This window comes from Falco naumanni, chromosome 4, assembly GCF_017639655.2.
Source record: "Falco naumanni isolate bFalNau1 chromosome 4, bFalNau1.pat, whole genome shotgun sequence".
NCBI lineage: Eukaryota > Metazoa > Chordata > Aves > Falconiformes > Falconidae > Falco > Falco naumanni.
Window position 1 is genome coordinate 109,888,803 of NC_054057.1, and position 20,205 is coordinate 109,909,007.

The 20,205-nt window shown below is 38.3% G+C and overlaps 1 protein-coding gene across 1 annotated transcript in view; it reads right to left on the bottom strand.

The window, feature by feature from the left end:
* SYN2 (synapsin II) overlaps positions 1–20,205 on the bottom strand; it is a 198,970-nt gene that overhangs the window by 31,248 nt on the left and 147,517 nt on the right. Inside the window, exons 6-9 of the mRNA XM_040591760.1 lie at positions 16,728–16,790; positions 14,159–14,301; positions 8,709–8,783; positions 4,346–4,448 (exon numbers count right to left, since the gene is read on the bottom strand). Of these exons, the coding sequence (XP_040447694.1) occupies positions 4,346–4,448; positions 8,709–8,783; positions 14,159–14,301; positions 16,728–16,790 (384 nt within the window). The remainder of the gene's footprint in view (positions 1–4,345; positions 4,449–8,708; positions 8,784–14,158; positions 14,302–16,727; positions 16,791–20,205) is intronic.

A 20,205-nucleotide genomic window follows, 5' to 3' on the forward strand; every position in this document is an offset into this window, starting at 1 on the left:
AAAAAGGGGTTTGTCATGATGCTGAAATACAAGAGGGATAGGAAGGAACAGAGAGAGGGCTTGCAAGCCAGAAGTGCCCAAGGAGCCTGGCAGAGTAACAATATATGGATCTCATATGGAAAAAGACCCATAATTACAGGAGAAGATATGATAATTGGTAAGTGCAGAGGGAGGAGGAATTAATTTTGTTGCGAATCAGGGTAGTTTTCAAGGTCCATGCTTGAGAGCGTGAGGACTGAGAAAAAACATTTACTTTGGTCTGCGGGTAAAAGGAGCTGGATTGCATTGTTGCTGCGTTATGCATGTGTTACTCTTCTGCGTTGTTTTTGTGGGACCTGGATGTCTCTAATTGTGGTGAAAACTTTGACTGTAAAGGCAGAGACCGATAGAGATTTTCATTTAAGACTTCCAAGTATGGTGAAAGTAACTGACACTAAGAAAAACTAATAGTTCGAGGAGGTCATTTATGACTGAATGGGATGTAAGAAGAGATGGTGTGATTTCTGAGAAGTCAGGGAGTGACTGGATATGAAGTAATCACGGGGCTTTCCCTGAGGTCTCTATGGCAGATGCAGGAATAATTTGTAATTGGAAATGTAACCACACCTGAGAAACCAGCAGGGGATAGTACAGCAGAAAATCAGTGGTGGCTGCTAGGAAATTTTTACAGTCCCTCCTGCAGTGGGTGAGTAACAACATCTGCAGAGAAAGTAAGAACTGCTGGGAAAGTGAATCCAGCATTCCTAGACGAAGGATCTGGTGCCTACAGATGAATTTATATGGCCTTGTTTTCATCTGGAACGAAAACAGATCAAGCAAATGATTACTACATCCAAACAAATTTGCTTGATGAAACTGAATTTGTATGTTGCAAACTCACATAAGTGATATAGTTTTTAAAAAAGTGTGAAAATCTATAGAAAATGCAGTCAATATATCTGAGAAAAATTCAAGCACCTTAAAGAGAATATGTGAAAGAGATTGGTTTAATCTATAAAATAACAATTAGTTGAACATCACATCAAAAACAAAAAAAAACCATCAAAAAGTCATTTACGTGTTATGGTTTCTAACATTAGTTTAGAATGGATGTTTTCGTAAGCATGTGAGTTATTACACATAACACTGCAACACTGTGGGTATTTAGAAACTATTGCCTTGGATTATGCACTAAAGCTCTCGTCGAAGAACATGTACTAGGTACTAAGTAGTTATTCCTGTAAAATGTTGCTCTCCCAACCTTATTACAGAGAATCCCTTTGATTATATTCTGTCTAGAATGTTGACTACACAAAGCATACTTCAGTAGAATTCTACCCTAACTCACACCCACTCGGAAGCTGGATGACATACGTACGCTTTCCTGTTGGTAGTTACACAGGCTGAACGTTCAAACAGAAGACTCCAGAAGAAAATATCTGCCTACATTATTTCATACATTACGAAGTCTGTACGTTTCTTGTCAGATCGTATCTGCAGAATTAAAGTGTCAGTAATACCGGAACATTTTGTAGTAGGTATACCAGTCATCACGAAAACATGAGAGCATAGGTTTCAGTATGGTATAGGACTGCAACTGGAGTTTAAACCAAGTATTTATAGACCGACAGTCCTGCTCAGCTACTGGTTCTTGATTGTAGCATGTACGTGCTAGTTTTAATAACACATTTATTTTCCCATGTTGAAATCACACAAAAGGTGAAATTTTTTCCTATACTGGTGCAGACGGTCTGCTACTCTTCATTGTATCATAGAATTAGAGTGCAATACATGTTGAAATTATAGTGTCATAACTGTTGATGTAAGATGGCTTTTCAGCAGCAAATGAGCATAAGTTTTACAGATGTTCTGTTGGATGTGAACTTTGCAAACAATTCCACATTTCAATGCCTTATACAGATCCTAAATATTCTTGCTGATGAGCATTACCATCTTCCAAACAATTGAGCTGATTCTGTAGAACAGCAATCTGTTATCACGCTTCTATCCACACTTTCTTTTAATTGCAACAATCTATTATGTACATACTTAAAATGCTCTATAAACCCAGTTCCTGATGTATCCTACAGTTCTTAGAATCCTATCTTTTTAAAAGCACGACTCTATCTGGCATGGAAAATTAGCGTATTTGTTCAGAAGCAGGAAATGAGGTACTATGTTGGTACATTATATAATTTGCACTGGCCATTTCATTTTCAAAAAACTGCTCCCCCTTCTCCTCCTACCCAACAGACATCCCAGGCATGATGCAGGAATTAGTTTTGGTACCCAGCTTCAGTGGAAGCTGATGATGCTTGCTGGCTTTACTCAAAAATATGAAATATTGTGCAACATCAAAAATGTGGAAACAGTCGAGTTCACTGAATGAAAGTGAAGTGTATTTAGTCTGACAGGCATTTGCTAACCTGAGGAATGCCACAGAAGTGTCAGCTGTTAAAACAAAGGAGACATCCTTCATGTGCATTGGAAGCAGAAAATGTCCAACTGTGCTTGTACAGAAAGAGCAGGATGAAAAGAAAGTAGGTAATAAAAGAATGGTAGGAGGGACTAAGTAGCGTAGGTTGATACCAACACACTAGCTTTAGCTACAGTATATAAGAAGCAATTTTGGTTTATGTCTGAAACTTCCAGTTCTTACAAGAATACACTTGTTAAATGCAATCCTACTCTAGTTTTGCATCTTTGTGCATGCAATCTTTCAGTTTGTAACTACTATCATATGAGGTAAGACAACTAAGATCTTGTATCTTAAAATAATCTACATGATTTTAAAGGTTTTGGATTAAATTTATTGGATTAAAGCCAGCCAAATAATCACAAACTTTCTCACAATGAATTTAGGTAAATGGGCATGTGTGGAAAATGCTGAGACTCATCCTCCGAGATGTTTAGGGGCTCTGGGAACAGCGGAGTTCCCTACGGAGGGCATGGGGGAGCCTGCCCAAGCCCAGCTGCTGGAGAGCAGCTTATAAGCAGCCATCAACACCTTCCCAGTACGTGGAAATGACCGAGATCCACCTGTGGCTACAGCCAAGCTAGGAAGTAGCACCGGTGACAGATCTTATTTCCAGGAATTTCCTCTATATTGTATCAGCGGAAGTCAGAGCGGTCTGTTTTCAGAAGGAAGAAAATGCTTTTCTTTCACTCTGTCAAACCTCAGTCAGATTTCATTGGGTCAGGCATTACAGATTTACCAGGAACTTCAGGGTGCGGTGGAGGGGAAAGGCTACACTCTATGAAGGAGCAACAGAGGTTTAGTATGGAATCCTTAATTTTATGCTACAGTGAGTTTTGATACAAAAGACCCATTAAGTTATAATTTGGCCAGGCAGACTGTGGAAACAGGATTCTTGACATCACCCTCAGCACCTCAGGAGGCATTTATTAATTCTGTTTGTTTTGCTGAAGGTTTAATGCTGCAAGCTGCTCTGTCCTTTGAAGTGCCATTGAGTGATTTGGGGATTATTAACAATTGCAATAGTGATAAACAAATTTGTGAAACTGCAATAGAATACATAGAGCTGTTTAACACTCAGACAAACAAAGATTTTTACTTCTACAAAGCTTTTCTGTTATAAACAGACACAAATAACTAGAAAGGGTTAATCCAAAATCTCCAGGTTAGTCTCATGGTTTAGAAAAAACACTCTGACTTCTGCTTTAGCAAATATCCACCTCTTTTGGAGTGGGGAGATTCTGAATATACTTGCCTACCTCATGAATAAAATTCTAAGAACATGGAAGATGCTGAAGAAATCCTGATTTGTGTGACAGGCAAGTGATGATGGCTTATTTTATGGCCAGACAAAGGTCTATTTATCCATAATAAACTTAAGGTAAATGAAGATCTTAACCTTTTCAAAATCACCTACAGCAGAAACCAATGATTCATGAGGAATCAGATCTTAAAGATAATATTTAGGCTCAAAAAAAGTAAAGTTGTTTCCACTTCATTTTTAATTTCCCTTTCCATATAAAGGTATAATTTTGTTGGGGTTCCCTTAGGATAGTGCTATCTATAAGCCTTCCAGGAAAAACTGGTAAGCCTGCTCAGGAAAGAAATCATAAGGGTTGGGAAAATGTGACATCCACATTTGGTTTTGTTTTGTAGTTTGTGTACATTTCCTCAAACACAAAAAGACATTACCATATATATGGTTACATTTTCCAGCAAGTGTTGCCACTAACTTGGGCATGTGGCTTGGTATTATGATTTAAACACTGCTCAAAAATACACAGCCTTTCCTGAAACACAAATAAGCCAGTGCCTAACTATCAAAAATGTTCTTTACTTGGGTGTTTGCAATATATAAAAGCATACAGTGAAAAGAGTGGGATTGCTTACCTCAAAAATATAATCTTTTCCATCCTTTCCGTGTACAGCTTTAACAGCACAGATGTCCAAACCACCAAATATTTCAGAGCAGGTGTCAACCCAAAGCTTGTACCTGTTTCATAAAAATATTTTTTTCTGTGAGTATCTCATCAGGCTCTTGTTTTTCTATAGGCTTAGCTAACAACGTGTTTTATATAACATTTGCTGTACATTCAGAGTTTTCACTACATTGTCAGTTTTACTGAATTTGTATTTCCCAAAACAGTAGCTTAGAGATACCGGCCCAGTTACTCTGCGTTCCCCAGTAGGATCCAGAAAAGCTGTGGTCTGTATCCTGACCTAATGTTATGCTGGATTCTGTCCCAGTTTATATTGGTCCCAACATGTCACTGCTCTAAACTGTGAGTAACCCAAACATAAGATACGCTGAAACACGAAGAGCTTTTTAGCTATACCCCACCCTGCATTCCCAGTGTCCTCACACTAGTACAGCTTGCTAGTTGTGGTACTTCGTGGGAGAACTCCACAGAAGGAGGATTTATCATCTGACCAGTTTCCATGGCTTCAGTGATGCCAAGGGCTTTTAGGAAGTAGGGAACAGGGCTCCTGTTTTCCTGTGAAACTCAGAGTTGTGCATCTGTGCACAGCTTCAAGTGTGACGGTCCTCTTGCTTACTGTGCTTGGTAGTGTACTTAATCACGGATGGGCTTTATTCAGGAAAACTAGAATGAGAGTCGCTCTCTTAAATTATGGACCCAGCTGTGTTCCAAAGTAGCAATGATAGCTTTACAGGCACATCACTGAACAGGGCAAAAGAAAAATCAAGACAAAACAACCCTTAAGATGACACAAGAGAAACAGATGTATGACACTCCGTAAAAGTTATGTAGCATGCAGGCAAGGACAATATTCTTCATGGAGGGTTATAGACAACTACAGCAAAATTCAACTGAAATTTGAAGAATTCTGAGGAATTCTAAAACCCCTAAAAAGGCTGGTGTTTAACAGGGTTGAACATAAGAACTGCTCTGTTTATATTCTAACCCATGTTAAGAAACACGGACTGAGGAATGGACAGTTTACCCATTCTACGTGCAATAATACAAATTCTTTTTCTTTCTTTATGAATAGAGAGATCATCTGGCTAACAAGGGAACAAAGTGGAACTTACTAGAAGAGGAGGGAGGCAATTCCTGTGATCGAGCAGAACTGCTAGTGACATAACGGGGAGCGCAGCGCTTTGCTGAGAGCGTTCTGAGGCAACATGAGCTCTGTGTGTTGCTCAATGGCAAGAGTTGGCTCATAGGGCACAAAACCACATTGAGAACTTGCATTAACTGACAGCATAGCTGCGCACGGGCAGCAGTAAGCGATGATATGATCCTGAAAGGTTATACAGGCAGCTCTACCAACTGAAGGGCACATTTTGCTTCAAAAAAGCCCCAGTTTTAAAGCAGCCATTTATCATGATTTTTTTTCTCTTTCACTGGCTAGCATTTGAGTGTAAATTAGAGCTATTTCCTTTTACAGACCCTCTCCTGCTCTCTCCTGTTCCAGCCTTTGAGCCATGATGATAGATTTACCACATCATAGTATTTTCCATTGCAAAAAAATTTGATGTAATAAACATAGCATTTGACTTCACTACAGGATCAAAGGAAAATGGTTCCTGGACTGAAAGTCTTACTCATACATAAATACTTTCAGTAATAGCATCCTTTCCAAGCAAACTCGTTAGGTCATATTCTTTATATTTTCTTACATAAAGTCTGTTCCAGTGGAAAAGTTTTTCTTTTGAGCAGAATACAAAGAAATTGATACAACTGTTTGAAAAGATCCTGATGGTAATATTTTAGCAATGAAAATAATTTTTTTTCCTGTGAGAAACAAGTTTTTTGTCCAAAATGAGAGGGTTTTTTGGATGCTTGACAATTTCAACATCTGTAGATGCACTGACTGACTTGACTGCTTGCATGCACTTGCTTATAAATAACTTTTTTTTTTTTTTGCTGTAAAAAAACAACATGTATCTTGGAAAGTCATGTGGACAGCAAAACTCATAATTAACAGTAAGTATCTGGAGTTTGTATGAAAAAAAAAGATGACATTTTCTTTAAAGTACCAAAACATCAATCAGATCTATGAAAGTATTTTTAATAGTCTATCTTCTGCCAACAAACACAGAGCTGGAAAAATATAGTTTCATTTGGAAGGAGAAGTCTTGGATGGACTAGCCTGCAGTGTTTTAAACCCCAGGCTTGCACAGTAGGTTTGACAAGAGGTCGTGGCTCCTATTTTCCCAGAGCCAATACAGCATGCAGCAGCTGCTTTAGAGCTGTCAGGTCATAAAGTATTGTTCCTCAGGTGTGCGACATGAAATATCTGGTGTGCCAGATGAGGTGTGCATAATTGGTATAGGTCTTTCTTCTTCTGGTTCTATCTGGGAAGCAGTGCCTCTCTGAAACGGAGGCGTCGATAAGAACGTGTAACATTGGACTGGGCTTGTTCTCTGCCTCATCCTTGTCCTTTCCTGTGCCACATTCTTCTTGCTTTTCTACATTTCTAGACTCAGATTTGTATTCAATCAACCATGTCAACTCAGGCAGTGCTTTCAGAACACTTCTTACTAATTCATGACACTTATTATAAATGAAATGCACATGCATCAGATTTGATTGCTTTTGGTATGCCGTTAGACTACTTCAACTCTTCAGAAAACTTCAGTTTTCCCTTCCCTTCCTTGCTCTGCTTTGCTCGCCTCAGTGGGTAATTGAACAAAAAGAGGGGCTATGTGATACGTACCCCTTTCTGTTATAAGAAAACATCCACATAATACAAAATAACACAAATTTTCTACGCGTTTGTCTTCATCAGCGTAAAAGAAGTTTAGTTTTGTCAGCTAGTGTTTTTTAACGGGAAAATACCTATGAGGCTCTCATTACCTTACATCCAAAGCCAGCAGCAGAGGCAGAGCACACAGAGCGTTTGCAGCGAGGCCGCTAGGCCCGGCTGGCCCTCCGCACTCCTTACCCACACTAGATAGTGTTTAGTTTTCCTTACGGCAAATCTCAAGTGCCTGTGTTTTTACAGAGGAATAGCTCATGGACTGTAATTACCCACACTACAGCACACTTTCCCTCTCAGTGAAGACATAACCTCACTTTCTAAAGGAAGGTGGGAGGGGAACGAGAAAGAGAAAATAATGTGGCTCCACTCCATCCCCAGAGGGGAGATCAGTGAGGACACAGTCTAGACAGGGGTTGGACAGCAGGGAGCTGTAATTCCTGTCTTATTTGTTTTCACCTTTCCAGGGCAAGCAATGGTTCAGTTCCCATGTCTCCCTCAGCTCACAGGAAGGACCAAGTTGTAGGTTCCAGACTTTTTAAAAAAAAACCCAAAAGACTATTAAGTTTGGTTTTTGTTTTTGTTTTTTTTTTTTCCCCCAAAACCACCAGAAAAAGACTACTGTTGAACTTTAAAACACCTTTCAAATCACACTTTTATTATACAGACTTTTTTCAGCTTCCACTGGTAGCAACCTCTGGAGAAACTGAACAAGAGAAAATTCATAGCCACCAAAAAACCTCACAGATTTATTTTGCAGGGGAAAAGAGGTCTGTATGTTGTGGAGGAGCTTGGAGCAAATAGACAGTATTGAGAGAAGAATCATGTCAAAAGAAGACCTGAGCTTCAAAATAATACTACAAGGAGAATGTTTTTGACTGGATTGCAAAAAGTATCCAGCATAAGGATGGGAGAGAAAAAGAAAAGCACAGAAAACCAGAGTACAGAGCTGGAATGATGACATGAGGGAAATAAGCTTCATTATATTCCAGCAAATCACAGTGCAGTTTCGTGGAAATTTCAAAAATGAAAAATAAATAATTTAGCAGGAATGAAGGCCAGAAAAGAGAAATGTGATTTAAATAGGCAAAATTAAGACCAGACTGCTTGGTTACAATAGATGATGTAGAATGAGAAAGGTTAAAAGCATGGTGGCATGGGGTAAGACTTTTTGCTAAAAGAGGGCAAATGAACAAGAGGAAATAACTGGCAGGTTGAATCTGAAAAATCAAATTTTCTGAAGGGAATTCCAGTAGTTTTCTCAGTGCAGACACGGACGTAGGAACCCAAGGGTGCACGTAAGCACCTAAGGCTAGTACTTAGTTTGGGTAGTTAACTCTGAGACAAGTCACGTGGAAATTTTGGCTCATGTTCTCTCATTTCATTCAAGGACTTTTTTTTCCAAAAGAAATGGGAAACATGCATTTACTGTGAATTGCAAATCAACAATGCAATTTTTTAAAAAATAATTTAAAATAAAATTCCATTAATTTTTTTCTAATTACCTTTTACAAGAGACTCAACTTACTTATCTGACATAGCAATTTGTTCCAACATTGCAGAGCCCGTGTTTGTCTTCCAGTTTCCGGATATAGAAGTTCTCCTGAAAGGGGGAAAATATTACAAAGACAGCCAGTGGTATTATATTTACTATTTCTTAAATTACTCTGATTTTCACATGAAACTACCGCAGTATTTACACGTTTTTCATATCTGGCAGCTTGTAACAGAACATTTAAAATGCAAAGGATTCTAACAGGCATTGCAATTGTCAGTAATACTTCACTGTAGGCATGAAGTCTGATGGTACTGTGAAATTTCTGTTCCTCATTTATCATTTCAGGCTCTTTTTTAAAAAAAAAAAACAGCCAACTACCATGATTAAGTGAAAGTGTTTGCAATAAGCTGTTATCAGTTATGCATGTATTGAATAGCCTGTAACATACCGTTACTGTAAATGTCAAGAAGCTGAAGGTTCAGCTGCTCATTTCAAATCCATACCACTACAGGGTTAGGTCACAATACTTCAAAATCAAGATATCTATGTTTTTAACATTTCTGAAGTGATATCAGATCTCTTTTAGACTGGATTTTGGTTTCCCCTCCAGTTTTTAGTCTTTGTTAGTTTACTAACATAATCTAAATTTTTTATGTCAGGGCTAGAGTATATCATCTTCTATTTAATCTCTAAAAAAAACCCCAAGATTCGTATAAAGTTTTGAAAAAAAACCTCCTTAGACTTTAGGACTGCTACTAGGGCTGAGAAGATTACTGTTTTCTGAAACCTAAATGCTGTACTGGGAATAGGCTAAGGATACAAATTATGAAGTGTTTTCAGTTAGTAAAATAATGGGAACATCTGTAATGCATTAAAAACATATTAGGCAGCAGCTATAGTTTTCTCTCCATTTTTCTATTAACCTAATTATGAGGGTCAGTAGCAATTGTGGGGGAATGTTGACTTTTCTATGGGAGTCTCATAAAGTTAGCTGAATTTTAAAGCACCAAGTTGTTCTAAGTTGCCATGTTCTTTGTTGTTGTGGGAGGAAGCAGTGAAAGGGGAACATGCATATTGAGTGCTGTGTGTAAGGTAACTTTGCCCAATAATAAGGCTATTTTGTGATTTCTGCTTCAGTTTTTCAAATGTTATTTACACATAAAGGCGTCTACTTACAAATTTAAATTTTTAAGTTCATTACTACTCAACCCATATTCTGCATCAGAGAGATAATACTTCTCACAAATCTCAATTCAACTCTGTTGCAGACTTAAAGGTATTCATCAGCATCTACTATTTAAGGTGTCTTTTAGGAAGCAAGATGTGACCACATCGCACCAAAAAAAAAAAAATCACCCTGAAGACTTTCAGCCAGTATTTGGTTCAGGTTCCTCACCTGCACAGATGTCACACCAGCACTACTGACTAGAGAAGAAAAGCTGGTTTGCTTTAAGCCATGCTTTCACTCCACAGCGTGAAAGGTCCCCTGCGGGACCTGAAGAAGCCTTGTGACTGGATGCTTGGCTGGCTGCAATGATACCGTAGGGACCAGATGAGGACTGAAAGGGCTGCTATGGACACAGACCTGACTGGGGTCATCTCAACAGCTTGCAGCCTGGAGCTGTTGATGCCAGGTACATGACACAGAAGAACTCCAAAACAACAGGGGTTCCATTAGACAGAAGTACCCAACCAGACTGTCATCTTAAACCTCAGATGTGGTTTCTGTAATTCATACATGATTTCTTCTACTGAAATATGTAGTTTTCCCATCCTTTTTCACTTCTGTCCTGATAATTGCTAAGGGTCTTTCACATTGTTACTTCCTCCTCTTTTACTAAATAAAATACTGTATAATATAGGAAACAACTCCTAACACTTCTGTGTACTTTATAATTAGGCTTCACATGTTTCCACTTGATTTGATCTTTGCAAAGAAGGAACAACTGTTTTAAAATTGGGGGAAAAGGAATTATGATTAGCATAAACAATTCATAGTAACTTGAGCTTCCCCTTTTCCAACACTCTTCTGCTTTATTTAATACCATTTAAAGTAAGCAATCCAAATTGTTGAGACAGGGACTTGTCATCAGAAAAATATGCAGAAATGTCTAACTACAATTCTTGTGTAGGTAGCCTGCTTAGAGCTTTGATTCAATAGCACTGTCCTTCGGTTGATGTGCTCTTCTTCAGTTTTATTGCCCTTCTGATCAAAGTGCATGAAGTTACGGATTCACAGTATTGCTTTTGGAGAGGAGATTTAGATGCAGTGGGTTTGTATTTCTGTTTTTCTTCATTGTATGTGACCCTTTTAAGTCTATTTCCTTGAAGTCAGATGAATTCTGTAATGGTACCAAAGTGTAGTTAAGTATGCGTCACAAAGCGTTTTGGGGAGCTGTGGTATTTAGAGGGATCCAGTGCTGCATTTTGGCTATAATCTCCACTGACAGATGATAAGCACCAATGTTTTGTGAGTCATGGATCCACTTATACCACAATTTCCCACAGAATTTTAAAACTGAAGCTCTTAATAACTCTCTTTAAACTACAAAAACAAATGTTCAGCTGGTACTTTTTGTGGTGGCTCTCTAAGTACTCTGTTCCTGTGTCACAGAACAAAATGGGAACCAGCTGTAAAACATTATTCTACTAACATAATGTATATGTACACACATGAAGATTTTTTTCAGACATTTGGTAAATATTCTCCTTTTCATGATGCTTTGTAACAATGGATTGGTATTTCATTTTTTGGTGTGATTTAACTGTGTGAAAGAATCTAGAGAAAAAATGATTGCTAGGCTTTTAGCATTTGGATGAACCCGTAATTTCTGAGTAGAAACTTAAAAATAAATAAAAGGTAGGAGGAACAGGCTGTCATTTTAACTTATTTTTTGCTGTTCCTTAGGCCAACTGCTTCTTCTGTAAAGAAGAAACGTTTATATTTGAAAATGGTAAATTTACCGTGGCTGACTCTTCCAAAATTATTCTAGACACTGAACAGCGCTTAAATTTCAAGGCAAGGAAAAAAATGTAGGGTGCTCTCCTATGAAATGTCCAATTTTTACCATAGGGAGTGAACCATCAAGTTACTAACTTGTATCTGGCAGTGTGTCATAACCATGAGGTGTTGGGCCTTGTTCCTATGACTCTGCCAGCTGGGAGCTGCAAGAGAGAGACCATTCCACTACGTTTATTATAAACAACAGGGGAGGGGAGAGGTGGGCACCACAACACAAGGAATCTGCCTGTCAAAGCAACCAAGAAAGAAAAGTACTATTGCAGCCTTGAAGAGGCAGAAGTTGTATGAAAAGGTCTGAGACAGAGAAAGAAGGGTGACTGGTGACTGGGAGTAGAGGGAGAACAAGGCCGTAGAACAACCCTGAGCAGAATAAAAGGGGAAAGGGAGAACCTGGGGCAATAGAAAAAGTTAGACATGAGGGGTAAGAGACAGAAAGTGGTGGTCGGGGAAAGCGGTGGGACTGGACCAAATTGTGATTTGGACAGATAGGAAAGAGGAGACCTTGGGATGCAGGAGTATGGCGGTATTGCATGTCTCCAGACACGGGGCGAAATCCAGTGCAAGCCAACAGTCTGGAACACCAGTGTAAGACAAACAAGCAGAACTAGAATTAACTTCCCCGGAGAAGCCAGAGGGTAAAAGCTGTATCATTCAGAAGCATTTGTTTATGATTCTTATTGCATATAGGGAGAGATGGGGTAGGCCCAACACACCTGAAATCCTGTAGGAACCTCGAGTTACAGAGTTTCTGTGCTGCATCGCTAAGAACGCTGAAAGTCACCAGCGAAGGATTCCAGAAACATCTCAACCCTCACAATTATTTCTGTGTCCTGCCTTTGTCACTGTGTACAACTCAAATTTCCAACACACTGTTTCCGCAAAACTTAAGATAGTTCTGGGTTCAAAATAAAGCAGAAGACTGAGTGTCCATACTGCTGGATGGATCTGACCTATGTGAACAGTATTTCCACCCAGTTCTGTGTTTTCTTGAGGCCCCTCGGATGTACAGTCAGCGGCAGCTGGACTACTTGAGTTGTTCTTGAAAGGCCTCATCTTTGATGTTCTTTCTCAAATACCCCTTCGAGTCACATGTCAGGAGAGGCCAGCAGCTGCTCACACAGTTTGACCTTGTGACAGTAAAGTCTCAGGGGTGGAGGCATGAGTATGTGGCATTCCAATATCAACCGAAGGAGATATATTTTGCCCCTTCCTCTCACCGCATGCAAAAGGTTCTACTTTCTCTTAAGCTTGTTGGCTTTTTTTTCCTAACAGTTTTTTTATTAGAAAAAATAATTTCTAATATTTTTTTATTAGACAGAAAAGGTTTTTTTCTAAGAAAATAAATGTAAATTTTCTAATTGTACATACTAGAAATTGTAGAATTCTAAATTCTAGGTTCCTAAGTTACCTGACACTTGATGCTAGCCCTGTCTTTAATATTATAAAACTTTTAAAGCATTTTAACACAGCTCCAACTTTTGCTTCTCTTAGTATTCATGGTTTGCTTGGAATTCCATTGTTTTCACTGATAAAGAACTTGACTGCACCTGTTCCTGACAACCATCAACATATAAGAAACCTCCGATCCCTCCAATGTTATAGGAGTTCCGAAGGAAGTATCTCCGCCTTTGTAGGGGTGTGTGCATATGTAAATGCACATGTGTATTTTTATCCATGTTTTGTTTCATTTTTCCTGCCTCAGAATTGCCAGCATGAGGGAACAAAGACATGAGATGATCTAATTTACCTTAAAAAGGTGAATAAAATGAGTGTATGTAGGATTACATTGCTTGGCAATTGAAACAGAGTAAAAATATGAATAAACATAGTTACCACAGCTCAACTACTACATGATAACCTGTTTTGCTGCTCTAGCTTAATGTTGTCTATGAAACCGAAATACCCCTTTAGCCTCTTGTATAGTCATGATCTTTAAACAAACACCTGGAATCTAAAATCAGAAGAGATTTTCATCTATACATGCAAAGGCCACTGAAAAATCAGAATTTTTCTTACATGCATTATGTTAAAGGGAGATTACTTTGTTACACTGAAGCGTTATGATTCACGTTTGTGTGAATGAATGTCATCTAACTGTCCTTAAAGGGAGAAGAAAATATTACCCTAAATTGGTGAAAAGATACAAAGGAATTTGATTTAACAAGTCTGCTAGAAAAACAAATCCCTTTCCAACTGCTCCTTTCTTGAAATTAAAAATATAAACAAAGGTTAGCAGGAAACCCATTCTGGCAGGCTCATCTGTTGTCTTATCCTCCTCCTCCCAGTCACAATCAACTTAAAAACCTTTGATAAATCTAGAAAGTCCAAAATACTGTCTTTCCAGAGAGTATGACAATGGAGGCATAGTCACCACATCAGCTCAGCCAACATTCTTAAACGTACTGGTGCTTATTGATTTTGAAACAAAAGGATGAAATAATATAAGTTTTTGGCTCACATGTATGCTTTGTAGTTACTGCCTATCTTTTGGATCCTGATGTCATATTTGGAGTCTATGAAGGGTTCAGTAGTGGCGTAGGTCTGAGTAAGTGCTACCACGCTGGCTATGTCCTGAAAATCGTAGTGGTTGTCTACCTTGATCTGTAGTCATCATACCACAAATAAACAGCATATACAAAAGAAAAAAAGAGTGATTAGGAATAAAATGTAGAATTCATTTGCAAATGGCATTCATGAGAAGAATGTTTCTGATAGCACCAGTTTATAAAAAAAGTAGAGGATATATCATCTGATTTCTAGATTCTGTAACATTCCTGTATCAAGAGTATCTATTTTTCTAGGCAAAATATTACCTGTTTATCTGTAGAAAGCAATTTGCAGACAGTGGAATTTTATTTTGCTTTTCAATTGTTTCTTTTATGTAGTGATTGTTAATTTTAGATCTGCAGGCTTTAGAATTTTTCAAGGTGTGATAATATGCAATGCTAATTTATACAGAATTCTTGCTGATTCTGTAAATTGCTCATGTAACAGTGCATATGGAGCCCATCATGGACTGTCACGTCATGTACCTCCCAGCAGGGAGGGGATGAAGGCTCCTTCATCCTGATGGATGCACATTCACATGGAGCAAAGAGGGTTGGCTCAAGACGGCAGAACCAGTTTTTTCTTATTTTTCCCACTTCTCTGCAAGGAGCCAGCCTTCTAGGAGCAGGATTTCCTAGTTGTGGAACATGGTGCCAAGATGGTGAATGGTACTAAACCCATCATGGTACTAAACCCATCAACTTTAACATCCTGAAATAAGAGGGAGGTGGAAAAGTGGGGAATGCTCATTTCGGGGGAGAGGGAGAAGGAGACTTTAGAGGACAGATGGAGGACAGAGGTGTTACTTTTGGACAGGGAGGGCACATCGCTACGGTTGACTTATAGGAAGCTGGCTGGTGTTGGGAGAAAAGGTGACTCAGAAGAGAAGTCTTAGGGCTAATGGGAGAGGGAAACTAGAACTCCAACACACTGACCCAAACTGCATTTCAGAACGGTGAGGAAAGGAGGCAGGGATTAGTATTTCTCATGCTCTCCAGTATTAGGAGAGTTTGCAACTCTTTCCAAGCCTGGCGCTTTGTTTGCTCCCACTGTCACCTGGTACTTCAGATGGAACCTGCAGGCCAGACTGCCACAGCTGTGAGATGGGACTTGTGTAATAAATGGAGTCTGGGGAAGCTAAAAGAAGTCATAAGGACTAAGTACGTGCTCTCAACTCTCAGACAGAGAATACAGAGTAATTTGCCATTTGAGAGTCACAAAACCAGACACAATGCCTGGTTTTAACTTAGTTTCTGAAAACTTATAGCATATGCAAGCTTAGTTATGACCAGTGGAAACACTAGTCCTAGCAATGCCTTTAGGGAGGACTGGGATGTGAGGAAAACCTTTATTTGGACTCTGACAGTAAGCATGTTGCTGCAAAAGACTGGTATTTATTATTTAAGGATTTAAAATATTTTATACCTAAAATATCTGATTTCTAGACATTTGACATGCTGAATATTTCTGTACATTATTTCCCTTTTCTGTGAGAGGTGAATATTGAAAGTACAGTATAAATATTCTAATACTTCACATATTGCAATCCACAAAACCTGCAGTTTAAGTAATTAGTGGTTAATTCTGCTCTCAATTAAAGTGGCTGCTGGATTTCCACTCGCTTACTAAGTACGAAATAAAGCAAAACAGTCATAGGCAAAAAAACATAACATGCAGTACAACTTGCACAATTACTGAACAAAATACAATTAAACCAGTTCTCTATTTCTATTGCTAGCAGCAAATACATTCATGGACCTTTTGGCGATTCAGGATGATAAATGTAACTATTCTCTGATGATTTATTTTAAAATCTAAAACACTTAAAGCACTGAAGTGTTTTCATTGAAAGAAAGTGGTTAATCTGCAATGACTAGAAATTTTCACTGATATCAATGAAAGCGGGATTTAAATCATATCCCATTGAAGCACCATTGTGAGATAAGTGATATCAAAACAACTGTACTCACCACTGAAATGCAATTACTTTGGAGAAAGAAAGCAGCAGTTATATAGTGGTATGAAACAATCAGAGAGAATACATTAAGATAGGAAATGAATAAAAGTTCAGTATCAAGCTGAAACTAGTAAAGAACTAAGGCAAAACCTTCCTATATTCCCAGGTCCAAAAATTTGGATTGTGCAAACAGACCTTGACTCTTAAATAGCTTCATTGCAGTCAACTAAATTAATAGATAAGGTTCTGCTTCGAGAAAGCATCTCGGGATGTTTCAAAGAACATCCTATATAGGACAATGCATAAACTGGAAAGGCACCAATGCGAAAATATATGACACATTTTAATATTTTCCTAAAAAGAGATGCTTTCTTGAATAATATACAAGCAGAGATTTGCAAGGGTAGGTATCCAAGACAGAATTTAGACAGTGAAAATTTAAAATATCCAGGAAATGAAAGAACATGCAAATTATTTTAGACAAACACCCAGCCTCCTAACATGCAGTAAGTAGCATCTGCACCTTTCCCATGCCTGAGTGAGCATGTCCGATCTTCACAACAACAGGAAAAGTTGGCATTGTTAGCTAAGGGGGGAAACAAAAAAGACATGTTAGAGATAGCAGCCATGAGTTAAATGAATAAACTACATCATTTATGAAAATTATTTAAGCATGACCTTAATGCAGCCAAAGCTGTTCTTGCCATGCTGTTATTTGAACTGTTACTACAGACTGTGTGTTCTGATGAATTACGTGTGTGTTTTCTGAGTGCTGTGTTATTCTCAGTACAAGCAATTGATGTACTTCTACCTTAACTTTTTTGTATGCCATACTTTTGACTTCACTTTTTAAACTGAATTTCTGCTATTTCCTATTTATGTTTTGCTATGGCATCTTCTGACCCATAAATTCACACTCTCCAAGGTTATAATCGTTGTTGTCAAATCAATCATCTTTTCCCCTTGATTTCAATCATTTAGCAGGGTTGTAAATTCTTTTTGTGACCACTTATGAAAGCAATGATGTCTAATTCACCAAAATCCCCTTTCTTTAAAGGCAGATCCTTTCTCTAGGAAAGATTCCAGCTTCTGCATAGAATGCAAGTAATAATTCAGCCATTGATTAGGAAATGGAATATACAGAGGCACATTAATACGCTTTATTCAATAAATGATAATGATTCTGTCTCTCAGAAAGTTCTGTGAATACCCAGGTTTATTTAGATCGTTCATGTGAAGAAGTTTTAGATCTCCCTGACATGGGTACAGCTGGCCCTTCTTTGTCTTTTTCTTCCACTTAAAATGCACATATATTGAACCTCTATCAACCAAGCATAAATACAAGTACTTAGTAGAACTGGATTATAACTAGAAAAAAAAAAAAAAAAACACACCACCCTCAACTTGTAATTAAACTGGGGAGCAGCAGAACAGTAAGTGTTAAGGGGTCTGAAGCCTTCATTTAATACCAAATTTTAACACAGTAAATACAACCAAAGGCAAACCTGATGCTTTAGAAAATAAGCTGACAATTCTTAAGAGATTTTATGAGAAATTTATTTTCCGAATACTTAGAAAGGATTGTCAAGAGGTTAAATGGAGTTCACACTTATCTCACTGTGCTTTGCACAACAGTGCACAGAAAGGCACAAACACAAACAGCTATACATGGAAAATGTCACGGGATTGTAAATATTGACATTAAGATCAAGAGATAAAGAACAGGAAGGTCACTTGGCTTTTGGTAACATCCTAAACTATTTGTAGGGTTATAAAGCTAATTAAAATTCACACACACGTTTCCTATATTTTAAACATTTATTTTCAATATGATTTAAGGATGCCTGCTTTAAAAATACTTTAGCTGAAAGGCTAATCTGCATGAGAACAAGTGGTCATCCACTGCAAGGTACATACTCTGCACTACTTACCGTCACATTCCCAGCACAATACATCAAGCTCTTTCTTTTCTTTTTTTCTTAAAGGACTTTGACTTTCCTAAAATGCATACTGATGCAATATTGTTTTCTTCAGACTTTTTTTTTTTTTAACATATAAAGGACATCTAAGCAAACAAAATCAAGTTGCTTTGTTTTTGACAGAATCTCTGTTTCTGTTCTGCCTGATGAGAAGAAAAAGGAGGAATGTTTGGATCTACTCTTTTAACACAGCAGAGTTTTCAAAGCCTGATGAAACTGCAGGGTCCTACAGCAGTCAGCAACGCAACACAGGCCATGGAGGTTTTCCATTGATTTCTGCATCAAACTGAAAGCTGGGGCTAGTGGGTCTTTTCAGAACACCAGATTCAATTTAAAGACTTGCAGTTACAAAAAATCTACTGCAATCCTAGTTAGTTTAATCCATTAGTTAAGTAAAGTGTCATATATGTTTATCTTCTGCCAGGGCATCCTCGAGATCTGAAATCAAGGATTACTGCCACAGGCAAGCAGACCATTCTGAAACACATCTGTTGGTGCTTTGTGTCACACGCACAACTGTAGCTGCCACTTTCCAGTGCCTTTGTAAAAGTAACTTGCATTTTTTTTGGCAGAAATTCTGGGTACTTAGACTAACACTGTAGGAATTAGTAACTATGAAAACTTGGAAAGTCTTTTATTTAGACTCTTGTGTAGGAACCACTTCAAGTGTTGGTCTTTAAATCCAAAAATAAATTTAATTGCCTTTTCCAGATCTGTTTCAATTTGATCAATTTAAGTTAAGGCATGTAAGCATGAAAAATATTGATTACACTCAAAATATCCAAAAGCACTTGCAAAAGCATTATACAGTAAAGGTCACCTATACAGCAAATTTAAAAATTTTGCTAAACTGTAGGGATGCAAAGCCCTATATAGTCAACATCTAGTCTTTTATTGCTTTCATATTTTAATATTTCATATTTTAGCCACTTTTTTCCCCAAAAAAATTCTTTTTGGGGAGGGGGTGAACAAATCATTGCCTGACTCAAAATTCATAAGGGCAGCACCACATTTTTATGACTGAGCTATAAACCACTGAACCGGGTTTTGTAATGGAAATGCTGGCAGACCTGTAACTATAGCGATACAAAAGGCGCTCCTGTAATTAACAGTACCACGTATCTTCCTATGATTCCAAAGCTGTGGAATCCTCTGCAGGCCGCAGGAACAAACACTAACTTAAAAAAGAACAAAAAAGAAACTGCTTTCTCCCTCAAAAAAATGCACTAACATCATCTGAGGCAATAGAGTTCATTTTGCTGTGGAGTCTGATACCAAGATTTCCTGTGGGATACCACATCCCAGCACAGACACAGAAAAGAGCTGGCAGCAGGTGGAAAAGGCACTGCATGTTGCATTTCAAACATCAGACGGAAGAAAAAGCAGGTAGCATCGAAGGAAGACAAATCTTAAGCCATCCCAGTGCTTCTCTTGTTTCTGTCTACGCCTGTGACCAGCCCATGAATCCAGGGCTGAGGGAGTTGTAGTTGTTTTGGGTTTTGAACAGCGCTGTCTTCATTCCTGCTCTTACTTTAATTACGACAGTTCTCCCTTTGTACATGGGGACTAGACACATGCCATCACGCAGTCGCTTCCCTACCACTAACTGGTTTCCAGTTGTGCGTGGCATCGCTCTGTCAAGCAATAACAAAGCCTGAAATTTCTTACCGGAAATATAGAAAACCCGATCTGAGTCCTGCCCTCCCCTCTTCCCAGTCTGCTCTTTTATGTTAATTTCAGTCTTAACATGACAGGCAGTCTCAAGGCTTCTTAGACATTTGGGTAAACATGAGGTACAATACAACTGTGATAGTGAGTGAAAACTTACCAGCTCCATGGGTTTCCTTTTAATTTACATTATAGTTACTTGGTAGAGGGATACCTTGGAAGAAGAGCTAGCATGTATCAACGGATCCGCTTTAAACACAGCTGATACTAATAGGATTTACTGCATGTTCTCCTTGAAATGTATTGTTTAAGAGGAAGGGCCATTGTACAACATATGGCTTATTTTTCCAAGGT